Source organism: Elephas maximus, chromosome 2 (assembly GCF_024166365.1).
Source record: "Elephas maximus indicus isolate mEleMax1 chromosome 2, mEleMax1 primary haplotype, whole genome shotgun sequence".
Lineage (NCBI taxonomy): Eukaryota > Metazoa > Chordata > Mammalia > Proboscidea > Elephantidae > Elephas > Elephas maximus.
In genome coordinates this window covers 186,697,211-186,709,436 of record NC_064820.1, presented here as the reverse complement: position 1 = coordinate 186,709,436, position 12,226 = coordinate 186,697,211, and the positions used below count along the sequence as shown (strand labels likewise).

The following is a 12,226-nucleotide window of genomic DNA, read 5'->3' as shown; positions in this document are numbered from 1 at the left end:
GCTGGGCATCCCCACAATTACCTGCAAATCTGACTGTTGTAACTCACAGGATTTTCACTGGCTGATTTTCGGAAGTAAATTGCCATGTGCCTCTTCCTAGTCTAGAAGCTCTGCTGAAACCTGTTTAGTATCATAGTAACATGCAAGCCTTCACTGACACATGGGTGGCAGCTGTGCATAAGGTACATTGGCCAGGAATTGAATCAGGCTCTTCTGCATGGAAAGGTGAGAGAATCTACCACTGTACCACCAATGTCCCCATAGCACATAAAAACCAAAGACCAAACGTGTTGCTGTTGAGTCAACTTTGACTCATGGCAAACCCATGTGTTGCAGAGTAGAAGTGTGCTCCATAGGGTTTTCGTGGCTGGAATCTTTATGGAGGCAGATTGCCAGGCCTTGTTCTGCAGCACTACTAGGTGGGTTTGAGCTGCCAACCTTTAGGTTAGTAGCTGAGCACAAACCATCTGTGCTACCCAGGGACCCCCATAGCACATCAAACAAAAAACAACCCATTGCCATCGAGTCGATTCCAACTCATAGTGACCCTACAGGACAGAGAAGAACTGCCCTATAGAGTTTCCAAGGAGCGGCTGGTAGATTTGGACTGCTGACCTTTTCGTTGGCAGCTGAGCTCTTAACCAGTGAACCACCAGGACTCTCCATAGCCCATAGTAAGAACTAAATAAATATCTACTGAATGAGTAAATAAATGAATCTGGTACCTAAAAAGCAGTCAACAAATGTTGACCATAATTATCAGCGGGGGTCTTTGCTCAGGCCTCAGCACAGAGCCTCTCTTCCCCTCCTCCTGGTCTCCCAACCCCAGATGTGGTGCTGTCTACCTGGGCCCAACCGTTTGCCATCCGCTCCTGGCTCCTCCAGCCGGTACCTCTCCCCGGTGCCACTGTCAAGGCTCAGTTCGCAAAGAGTGGCACTCAGCTCTGCGTCTTCAAAGTCCAGCGGGCTCAGGAAGGCGTCTCCAGCCAGGAGGGGGTCAGAGATTAGAGGGGAGCAAGGCGGGGATGGGGAGGACAGGGAGGAGCGGGGAGACAGGGAGGTCATGGACTTCGGGGTGCCAGAGAGGGAGCGCAGGGCCTGCAGGCGGCCACCCGCCTCTGCCTTCTGGGTCTTGGCCACCTCGTCCTCATGGATGGTGGTGATGCAGCCTGAGGGCCGGAAGCCCGTGGCCCCCTCCAGGAGCAGGAGCTCCACCTTGCTCTGCAGCTCCGAGTCCAACTGCTCAAAGGGGTCGTAGTAGAGGTCGGTGAAGCTGGCTGAGGTGGAGGAGTCCAGGCTGGAGGCAGCCAGGGAGCCCCGGCTGGATGTGAGGGAGCCAGGGCTGCTGCCTGAGGACAGGGACTGCATGCTGCTGGAGAGGCTGGGGGACAGGGGGAGATGGAGGTGAAGTTTCCACACCTGGGACTTCCTTCCTGGCTCTGAAAAGCACCTGGGCACTGGACTCTCACTACAGCCTCCAGAATGGATAACACACCCCCATTTTCACTGAAGAGGAAACTACCACCCTGAGAAAGTCCTGTAATCAGAAAGTGGCAGAGCTGGGAATTGAGTCCAATTGGCTATCTTAAAAGAAACTTCTTCCTCTAAATTTTCCCAACTTCTACGGGCTACATTTCATTTTTGTGGCTGTTTTCCATATCTGAATACAAACTGAATCAATATTTTCTTCCAACCAACTCACTTTATATACTTTAAAACATTTATTTTAAAAGGAAACTTAACATTTTAAGTGTATTTTGAAAAGCAGTGTCACTTTACTACAAATAGAAGGAAACCATTAAAAAATCCAATGAAAACAAAATGTTATTAGGCTCCGCTGCGTACTGTTGTCTGCCAAGGCGCAGGCCTGAGGCCTACCCTTTCTGTTTCATACAGGTGAGTTGGCAGGTATTAGAGAGTATCTAAGACACACTAGCACCCAGCTGGGACCTTCTCTTCTGTGTTATCAGAAGAAATGAGGAGGCTGAGGACCCTGCTCCTGGCTGTACTGATCTAAGCCCAAGTCAGCTAGACTAGACACCTGCTGTGCTTCTAAATGTCCACATTCAAGCCACAAAGGACAAGAGGACAGAGCCGGGACAGTCCACCTCAGATGCCTACGTGTGGTCATCTCCAGGGAGTAAACACTCCACTGCCCACCACTCACCTTTTCAGCTGAGAGTGCAGAGTTGCTACCTGCCGAGTGGCTTCCTCCAGTTCCCTCACCAACTGGTTCCTCTTACCGTTCAACTTTAACCTGAGGGGAGAGAAGCATGAGGGGGATGCCTCAAGGCATTATAGCCCTCTCCCTGCCCCAAAGAAACACAGACCCACAGGTACATAACCAAGAACTTCTGGGAGCATTTTACCAGGGTGTTTGAGTGCATATATATATAAAAAAAAACCTATAGTAATTGCTATATTCATCACCTACTATATACTACATACTAACCTAAGGAGCCCTGGTGGCACAGTGGTTTAAGTGCCTGCTGCTAACCAAAAGGTTGGTGGTTTGAACTCACCAACCACTCCATGGGAGAAAGATGTGGCAGTCTGCTTCCTTAACGATTTACAGCCTTGGAAACCCTACTTTGTTCTAGAGGGTTGCTGTGAGTTAGAATTGACTTGATGGCAGGGGCTTTGGTTTTTTTTATGCTAGGAACCTTACTACATTGCCTTAAACCATTCTCAGAATAACCCTGCATGGAAAGAATGATTTTTATGGCTCTCCATATGAGGAAATTGAGGCTTTGAGAGTTAAATAATTAATGCCACAGAATTAGTTGCAGAATTGGGACTCCACTCAAAGTTCCTTTCTTTCCTTTCTCCCTCTTTTCTTCCCTTCCTTCCATTTACCCCTGCATCTGTCTATCCACCCATCCGTCCATCTACCATTCCATATATCCATTCATCCTTGAACTACTATTTACTGAGTGCCTACTGTCCTTGGCACTGGGGATAAAGTAGTGAGCAAAACAACTTGCTTCTGCTCTTGTGGAGTTTATATTCTACTGGGAAAGGTGCGAGGGATAGGTATTAAATAGACAAACAAGTATTTAATGAAAACACTGTGGTACAAGGTCCATGAGAAAAAAAGTACAGGATGGTAGAAAAGAACGTAAGTAGAAAGAACTCATTTAGACTGGCACATGAGCCTCTCTGAGGAGGTGACTTTGTGGCTGAGACTGCTGTGCTCACCGGTGTCTGTGCTTTCTTCAGCTGCCCGGCTCACAGCTAGACCACCTTTCCCAGATTCCCTTGTAAGTAGATAGGGTGGGGCACGTGACCAAGGTCTGGCCAATGGGATGTGAGCAGAAGCACTGTGCATCAGGACAAAGTGGTTAAGAGAAGTGGGTGTGCCTAACCCATGGTCCGTTGGAAGGACTCTTAATGCCTAAAAGAGGAAGTGCCACAAGATGGGAAGAGCCTGCCAATAGGATGCTATGTAGGCACAAAATAACTTCTATTGTGTTAAGACACTGTGATTTTTGGGGTTGCTTCTTGCAGCAGTTAGCTTGTTCTGCCTAGTAGAGAAATTTAAGCTGATCTAGTGGACAAACAGGAGTTGGCCAGGAAAAGCGCAAGGGAAAGAGCATTCCAAGCAGGGAGTTTAAGAGAATTTTTCATTTTAAGATCACCATGGCTGCTGTGAGGAGAATGGACAGGCAGCTACAGACACTGGAGGGAGCAGAGTTAGGGTGGCTGCAGTGGTGTAATTGAGAAGGTCTGGAATAGGGTGGTACTGGAAGAGATAGAGAAGAGTGGATAGACTGGATGTGGGGGGTGAGGTGAAGGGAGTAAATGAGGAAGGCTATGAAGTTATTACCATGAACGAGTGAATGGATGGAGATGGCACTTACTGAAATGGGAAGGTTGAGGGGAGAGAAGAGTTCCATGGTGTATATGTGGACATGAAGGTGGAACAGGTGAGCAGTTGAAAAGCTGGGGTTCGCCATTACGTGGATCACCACATGAACGAGACTACTACTTTTGGGTGAAATATAGAGGTAAACTAAAGGTGGGGCGGGGACCGAGCTCTGAGTATATACAACATTCAAAGGTTGAATGGGCTAGCAACTGTCAGCAAAGCAGCCTGAGAGAATGGAACCAGAGAGCCCAGAGAAGCTAGCTTAGTACGATGGAACATCACAGAACCTGAGAGCAAAGATCTGCACCCAGCCATGTCTGATACTAGCACCCAACTCAATAACTACCCTCCTGGAAGCAAAGCCCTTGCATTTGGAAGAGAACTCTGGATACAAGCCCATCTTTCAGACCCCAGTTTCTCCCAAAATCCCCCACAGAGGACAGCTTGGGTAGGTCCACGGATAATGTTGCTCCCTTTTACCCTTGGAGTGAGCCCCCTCCTAAGGTCCCAGGATCTGATAAGGAAAAGGCCCACCAAACAAGCCTGTGCCCTCATAAACTCATGACTTGGATAATCTTGTGTATCTACTAGATCGGAGATTGTCAGTGTGTTATCCACAGAACAGCTATATCAGAAAAGGGGAATTAAAATGCATATTCCTGGGTTCTACTTAGACTCACTGAATCAGAATGTCTAGGGACAGCTCTCAGGAATCTGCATCTTTATTAAGCATTACAGGTGATTTTTAGGCACACTAAGGTTTCTGAGCTGCAGCACTGATGGGGGATTGCAAGAAGGCAGGGGTTGTGCCTTGCTCACCTAGCACCTAGCATGGTGTCCCCCATATAAATGTGCTCAACAAATTATTTGCTGAATGGATGATTCTCGCCAGTTGAAGTAGCCAAAGTTCACCTGCTTTTCTGAAGGACCTGGACATTAAATCCCCCATGGACAGATGCAGTCTACTGTTGGCCCCTTATCCTCTGTGCCATCTTGCTGGAGAGGAACTTGCTGACCCTGTTGCTCCATGGATTAGGGGGTGTACCTTAGAGCACAGCCAACCCAGCCAGGAACATGGAGTAGGGTTTAGTTTCTACAGAAAAACCAAACCACACTATCCCTCCACCAACACGACCAGGTCTGAAGGCAGGTCCGGCAATGAAGACAGGAGCTAGCTCTGTTGTTATTGTTGTTGGGTGCTGTTGAGAAGATTCCAACTCATAGCATCCCATGTGACAGAGTAGAATTGACCCATAGGGTTTTTCTCAGCTATAGTCTTTACAGGAGTAGGTTGCCAGGTCTTTCTCCCACAGAGCCGCCAGGTGGGTTTCAACTACCAACCTCTCGTTTAGCAGGTAAGCATTTAATTATTGTGCCACCAGGGTTCCTTGGAGCTTGCTCTAAACACATTGAAAACCAGTGAGGGACCATGGGGTCTGTCCCTGGGCAACTCTACCCATGAAATTCCAGACAAGGCAGCGGGAGCACCAGCCGAAGCAGCCGTGGAATGGCTCTTGGCCAGCTCCATCCTGGTGATGCTCTCATAGAATCCCACCTGGGCCTGGCAGGACTGCAGCAGGCCTGGCAGATGGAGCAACATCCTTGACTCTCAGTGGGATGTACCAGGCTGTGAAACTCGTCAACTGTCCATAAGAGCAGTGTTCTGAAAGCATGTGAGGTCTGGGGTAAGAGAGCAGTTAGGGTTGCCATTTCCACCTTTCTTTTCCTCTTCTTTGTGGGGGAAAACCCAGAGGCATATTCTGGGAGTCAACACAGAGTTAATGCCTTTTTGGAGCCCTGGTAAGATGCTGGGGGAACTAGGGTTTGGGCTGCCCCGATGCTCTGAGCCTGAGATGTAGCTACCAGCAGCACCTCACAGGTGGCGAGCCCTCCTCCAGGCAGTGCTGGGCTTAGCCTGCCATATGGCATACTTGTGGGATGCCCTGCACAGGCTGGGTGGCCAAGAACACATCAAGTGTGGAAGCAGCCAGAGGTTCCAGAAGGTGGGGCTGGAATTCCCCAAAAGCTGTAATTCTGCACCTGGAATGCTGGTTAAAAATGAAGAGGCTGGGCTTCACGTCAAGCCTGAGGAATTGGCACCCGGGGTTGAGCTGGGGTCTTTGCTCTCAGAAGTATCCTGTCTGTACACCAACTTTGAGAAGCAGAGGGAAGGGGGCCGTAGGGTTGGAGAGGAAAGCCGGGGGCAGGGTGACGGATGTCCGGCTATCTGTGATTCTGACCTCATTTGGGATGTGAGTTTGACAGCCCTGTGGTCTGCCTTTCTTGGGTGTAGCCATTCCTATCCTTCTCCAAGGCACCTTGGATGGGAGAACCCTTTGCGTGAAGGTGAGAAGCATAATAATCGCATTCTGAGAGAGCATGCACGAGCGAGACAGATAGACCCAGACTGACACACATATACACAGGAACAAAGGAGAAAAAGAGATTCAGAGAGAGAAAGCAAAAAGACAGAACAGCAGAGTCAGAGGGCTGAACGCAGTCAGAGAATCATGGAGCCAGACGCAAACAGCTGCAGACACAAAGACCCCAGGACACCTTTCTCCTCTCTCCTGAAGGAGGCTCACAGAACAGCGATGTCCTTACCCTTCCCGCGGGCTCTCCCTTCAGGCTTCTCTTAGGGCACCCTTACTGCCTTCCCTCACGCCCTCTGGCTTCCCTACTATTGCATTCCCCCCTCCCCCCACCTGTGAGGACCCTGCCCTCCAGGACCTCCGAGTGGCCTGCTCAGTTATTGCCGAGGAATGGAGGAGATTCTGGCTCGCTGAACTGGCTGTGTGAACTCACTACCCTAAGAGAGCAATCAGACTTTGAAAGATGGGGTTGAGGCAATAATAAAAGGCCTTCTGAGTGGGCAGCCGCCTATAGCAAGCATGGGCTCTGGAGTCAGCAAGCCTGGGTTCTAACCCCAGCTCTGCTACTGTGTAATACTGGGCCAGCCTCAGTTTCCTCATCTGTGAAATATTAGGGTTAACCTCGGATTGCTGGGAGGTTGAATGAGGTGCTACAGGTTAAAGGGTCTGGCATACAATGGAAGCTTTTCAATGTAGCATCTCTAAGTGGGTCTCTAAAAGAACCTCCAATTCTAGTTTCAAAAAAACAAAATTGTTACAGCAGGGAAAAGCCTCAGTTCACAATCTGGCCCCAACGCCTGCCTCACACTATCTAGGTATTTAAGGATATTACCCTCTTTTTCCCTGTTAGGCAACGGAAGCCCATAATGACTTGCTCCATGTGCCTTTGCAAGTGGGTGGGAAGGGTGTCTCTTTAACCCAACAAGGGATAAGGCTGCCACGAATCTGTCACGTTCAGCTGGTGGCTGTGAGGATGATGAAACAGCTAAGGACTTCCCAATGGCAGCTGCAGGATCTGGGAGCAAGTGAGAGACCGAGGGGACTGCTATAAACAAAAAAAACCCCAAACCTACAGAGGTCAGGAAATGCATGCAAAAGCCCCGTAAGGGTCTGTACAGGCCAGCTAACCAAGTATTCTTTCAGCTAACTCTAAAAGCCCCAAGGAATCCAGATGCAGGCCTTGTCCCCAACATGCCTAGCCCCAGGGAAAGGAGGACGGAGGGTCTCAGCGCTAAAGGACTGAGAAAGGAAACAGAGAATAGCAGAGTCAGAGGGTTGAACACAGACAGAAAATCATGGAGCCAGATGCAAACAGCTGCTAAACACCAATTATTCAAGCTCTATCTTTCTCTTGGAAGCCCTGGTGGCGTAGTGGCTAAGTGCTATAGCTGCTAACCAAAGGGTCGGCAGTTCAAATCTGCCAGGCACTCCTTGGAAACCCAATGGGGCAGTTCTACTCCGTCCTATAGGGTCGCTACGAGTCGAAATTGACTCGACAGCACTGGGTTTGGTTTTTTTTGATCTTTCTCTTTCTCCTTTTACTTGTTGGAGGGACAGGGCTAATCAGACATTCCTTTCAGTAGAGGTTGGAGGAAACAAAAGCAACAACCACACTTCGGGTGTCACTGTTAGCAGTTCTGATAAAGGGCTTGGTGGGGGGAGATGCCCTACCATTGACCAGTCAATGGATTCTTTGATGTAAGTCACCAGAGACCAGGCAGAGGCTGGGTAACTGGGCACACCTGGAACCCTGCAATGTGCAGATGGGACTGACCAAATCATAGGGTGGTATGCAAGCTGGGTTCCTTACAGCTGAAAGTTTTCCTGAAGTCTTTGGACCTATGATGAGTGATGTAGAGAAAACATAGCTGGGCACGTAGAAACCCTGCCCTGCTTCAACCATGCTTATGTGCTTTATAAATTGGGCTTCTGTCTCCTATTTCATGGGAAAGAGAAATTCCTTTGCTCATCCCTACCCCCAGCACACACATATGTTTGAAAATCACTAGCTTTAATTCTAAGCTCTTTGAAGGCAGGGACTCTGCTCATAAAATCTGCTGCCAAAAAAATAGACAATAACTAGATTTGAAGGTCATCAGGGGCAGGAACCATGTCTTATTAATTTCTGAATACCCCAAACTTCCTTGCACACAGAAAAGCTGCCACAAAATGTGCATGGCAAATGACTGACTGATGGAATGAATGGATGAATGAATGTGAAGCTGGGAATTGTAGGACCTACAGTGTTGTGCTCAGTGCAATGTGCATGTGGATGTTGGTGGAGACACTGAAGAAAACAAAGATACTCACCTCCAGCATTTATGTTACCTGCTTGGCCTCACAAGCATTTCTCTTTGCAACTCCCCATATAAGTCGGAGCTTTTCAAACTGAAAATGGCCAGCCCTTATCATGTGGCACAATCAATTTAGTGGGTTATGATCAGCATTAAAAGATATGCAATGTGAGAGAAAATATCAGAGGACTATCATATGTAGAAAGTGAACGTACTATTTTGTGAAACTTTTGTATCTTGGGTCACAATATGAGTCACTGCCACCAAGTTGGAAAACCACTGCTCTAAATTATGCAGAGTTTGTGGGTGGCACAAATGGTTAAGTGCTCGACTACTGGCCAAAAGGTTGGTGGTTCGAAACCACCCAGAACCGCCTCAAAATACAGGCCTGGTGATCTGCTTCCGAAAGGTCACAGCCTTGAAAACCCTATGGAGTAGTTCTATTTTGCACACATGGGGTCATCATGAGTTGGAATCGTCGACGACAGCTAACAACATCAACGTATCTTCCTTTAGTCAGAATATACATTTCTGAAAACCTGAACCTAAAAAGATGTTTTGATAACTCATTTCCCAGGATAGCTGGTGCTCTGGGTGGTAAATCATCTTCCCCTGACATGCTACTTTGGAAAGCTGAGATAGCTCTATGTGAAGCTCAGGTGAGCCAGGCTGTCTCTCTCACTTCTTCCCTCCCCACACCAGGGGCTGGGGGACAGACAGTCAGTGAGGGAGGTTCCATGTGCCCCAACCCAGCCCCACCTCTCCGTCAGCGCCTTGCTCTGGGTGTCCCGGGCTGCCTGCAGGTCTTTCTCTAGCCGTTTCCGGGCCATCTCCAGCTTTTCCACCTCCCCCTGTGTCCACTTCCGGGGGCTGATGAAGCGCATCTCCTTCAGCAGCTCCTCCTTCTCATTGATGAGGATCAGCCGGTCCCTCTCGGAGTCCAACACTCCAGGCCAGGCCTCACTGTCGAGCTTGGCCAACTGTATCTTCAGGTTGGCAATCCTGGGGTCGGAGAAGGGGAGAATGATTGGTATGCCCACAAACAGAGCAAGCATACGGTATCAGATTGCCTTTCCAAGGTTCTAGGGTACAAGGAACTATGCCATCCTCAGGGCAATCCTTGACAGTTACTGTTCTCCTTTTGATCAAGGAACATATCTTTATCTAACAGACATGTGTGAGAGCTGACCATGGGCCAGGCAGTGAAGTAGGCTCTGTAGGGATGGGGGCACAGAATGAACAAGACATGGACCTTGCCCTGAGGGACACAGCCTGGCACCATAGAGAGTCCTGGATTCCATACCAGGCAATAACCACTTATTGATTAGCTATGTGACCTTGGCACGTCACTTCATCTCTCTGGTGGGAATAAGAAAGGCTCCTTCCTATGAGGTTGTGGTTGAGGGCTTTAGGACACAATTCATAAACTCCCCAAGCACAGTATTTGGCATGTAGTAAGACAATCAATCAATCAATAGTCAACAAATGTTTCTGCTATAACTGCCATTATTACCTAGTTTGACCATTTTTCAGGTGTGTAACACTGGGCAAATTCCCTGAGCCTTTAGACAAGAAAGCAATTACCCTTTGGAATTGTGGTGAAAATTGGCAATAATATATTCAGACTGTCTGGCACGTGACAGGTGTTGAATCAACAGCTGTCTTGGACCCACAACTACAAAAAATGCTATAATTACTAACCAGGTGTCCTCCATTCAGAGAGTGGCAGTGGCACGGTGTGAACTGGGGTTTTGGGGTCAAAGGTCTTGAACTGGAGTCCTGGCTTTGGCTTTCTTGGTAAAAGGGACCATTTCTTAAGAAATGAGCTTGGCATCACAAATATCTATTACAGTACCTGGTACACTGCAGTCACTTAATAAATGTTAAAGGAAGGAGCTGGGAGCCCTATCCCTTAGCTTCTCTGAGACCCGGTGTCCTCATCTGTAGTATGGGGAGAATAATGGTACTGAGGGGGTGTGTTATGAAGACCTAAGGAGAACATATTGTTAAGAGCTCTTTATAGATTGCCAAGTGTTATATGGAGACCTGGTTGTGCAATGGTTAAGCACTTGGCTACTAACCAAAAAGTTGGTGGTTTGAACCCACTTGGAGGCTCTGCGGAAGAAAGACCCAGAGATCCGCTCCAGTAAAGATCACAGCCTAGAAAACACTATGGGGCAGTTCTAACCTGTCACATGGGGTTGCTATGAGTCGGAATTGACTCCATGGCACCTAACAAGTACAATAAGTGTTACAAGGCTGTTAGGTATTATTATCATTAGACCAAAATAAGATTCACATATAACTAAGAGCATTGCTGTACATAGCTAAAAACAATCATGATGTGATTTTTTTATCCCATCTCTAAAGGGTGGATAAGACTAGAGTCTGTAACCACACTGGACAGATGTCCAGAGAGGTTCACAGAGAAAATATGCAGCTGTGCAAACTAAGAAGTCTCTAGAACCCTAAAACCCATTGCCATCAAGTCAATTTTGATTCGTAGTACCTACAGGACAGAGCAGAACTGCCCCATAGGCTTTCTGAGGCTGTAATCTTTACAGGAGCAGACTGCCACATCTTTGTCTCGTGCAGCGGCTGGTAGGTTTGAACTGCCGACCTTTTGGTTAGCAGCCGAGCACTTAACCACTGTTCCACCAGGGATCCTTGGACACCTAGGGGGAGTTGAAATAGGGTATAGGACATTTGGTTTTTTGTTTTGTCTTGTTTTCTCCTCCTCCCTGCCCACCCAGAATCCAATTCCTCTTTCCACTGACAATATTCCAATTTTTCTTTGGGGAACCACTTCTCCTATACTTTCAAATCACTTGGTTCCCACAAAGCTGACCTCAATACCCTTCCCAAAATTAGAGCACATGACCCATGCCTGGATCTTCAGAGAAATCTAATTCCCCTAATCCCTACCCTCCAGCACCAACTGGTTCGCCCAGGAAGGTCAGTGAGTCTCAAACCTAAGACTTGCTAAAACTGTTGGGAAACTAGGTTTTCTAATCTGGTAGTATAAAGCCTAGAATTTCTGGGGGTCATCTTGCCACTTTGACAGGAAAGCCTGCTTGAGAATGAAGCAAACACAAACCAAGCAGTTTGGTGAAAAGGAAAGAGACTGAATATACGGACTATCATTTGAGTCCTGGATCCAGCTGTGCCTGAAGCTGGTTACTCTAGGACTTTTTTTTGGAGTTCTATAAGTCACAAATTCCCTTTTTTGATTCCTCTGCTTTTTATAAGATTTCTGTCATTGCTACAATGAGTTCTGCTGCTCACACAGAGTTGGCAGAGTGGTAGAGCTGGCACTGCCACGTTCAACCCAGCCTGGCTGAGAAGGTCCATGATCCAGGCAACTTAGACTAAGGAGGGATGGATACAGTAAGGTTGGCTTCATTCACCACCACAATGCCTGGGGGTTCTTTCCCAGCAAGGCTGGCTTAGCGTATAGGAAGATCATGGACTTATAGCCAGATCATCCGGGGTTCGAATGCTGACTCCACCATGTGGAAAAGTCACAGAAAATCTTGGAGCTTACCTTTTCCTCTCTACCATGGAGATAATAAGACATAACTTATGTTACAGAGTTGCTTTTAAAATTAAATGAGATGATGTATGTACGAATGTTTTAGCACAATGCCTGGCTCATAATAGTTGCCCTAAAAATGACGGCTTTGATTATTACT

General features: G+C 47.8%; 1 protein-coding gene across 2 annotated transcripts in view; it reads right to left on the bottom strand.

The window, feature by feature from the left end:
• WWC1 (WW and C2 domain containing 1) overlaps window positions 1-12,226 on the bottom strand; it is a 202,192-nt gene that overhangs the window by 47,494 nt on the left and 142,472 nt on the right. For both annotated transcript variants that reach the window (XM_049874282.1, XM_049874283.1), the window contains 3 exons: window positions 9,294-9,536; window positions 2,168-2,257; window positions 846-1,381 (listed from right to left, as the gene is read on the bottom strand). In XM_049874282.1, coding sequence (XP_049730239.1) covers window positions 846-1,381; window positions 2,168-2,257; window positions 9,294-9,536 — 869 coding nt within the window. The remainder of the gene's footprint in view (window positions 1-845; window positions 1,382-2,167; window positions 2,258-9,293; window positions 9,537-12,226) is intronic.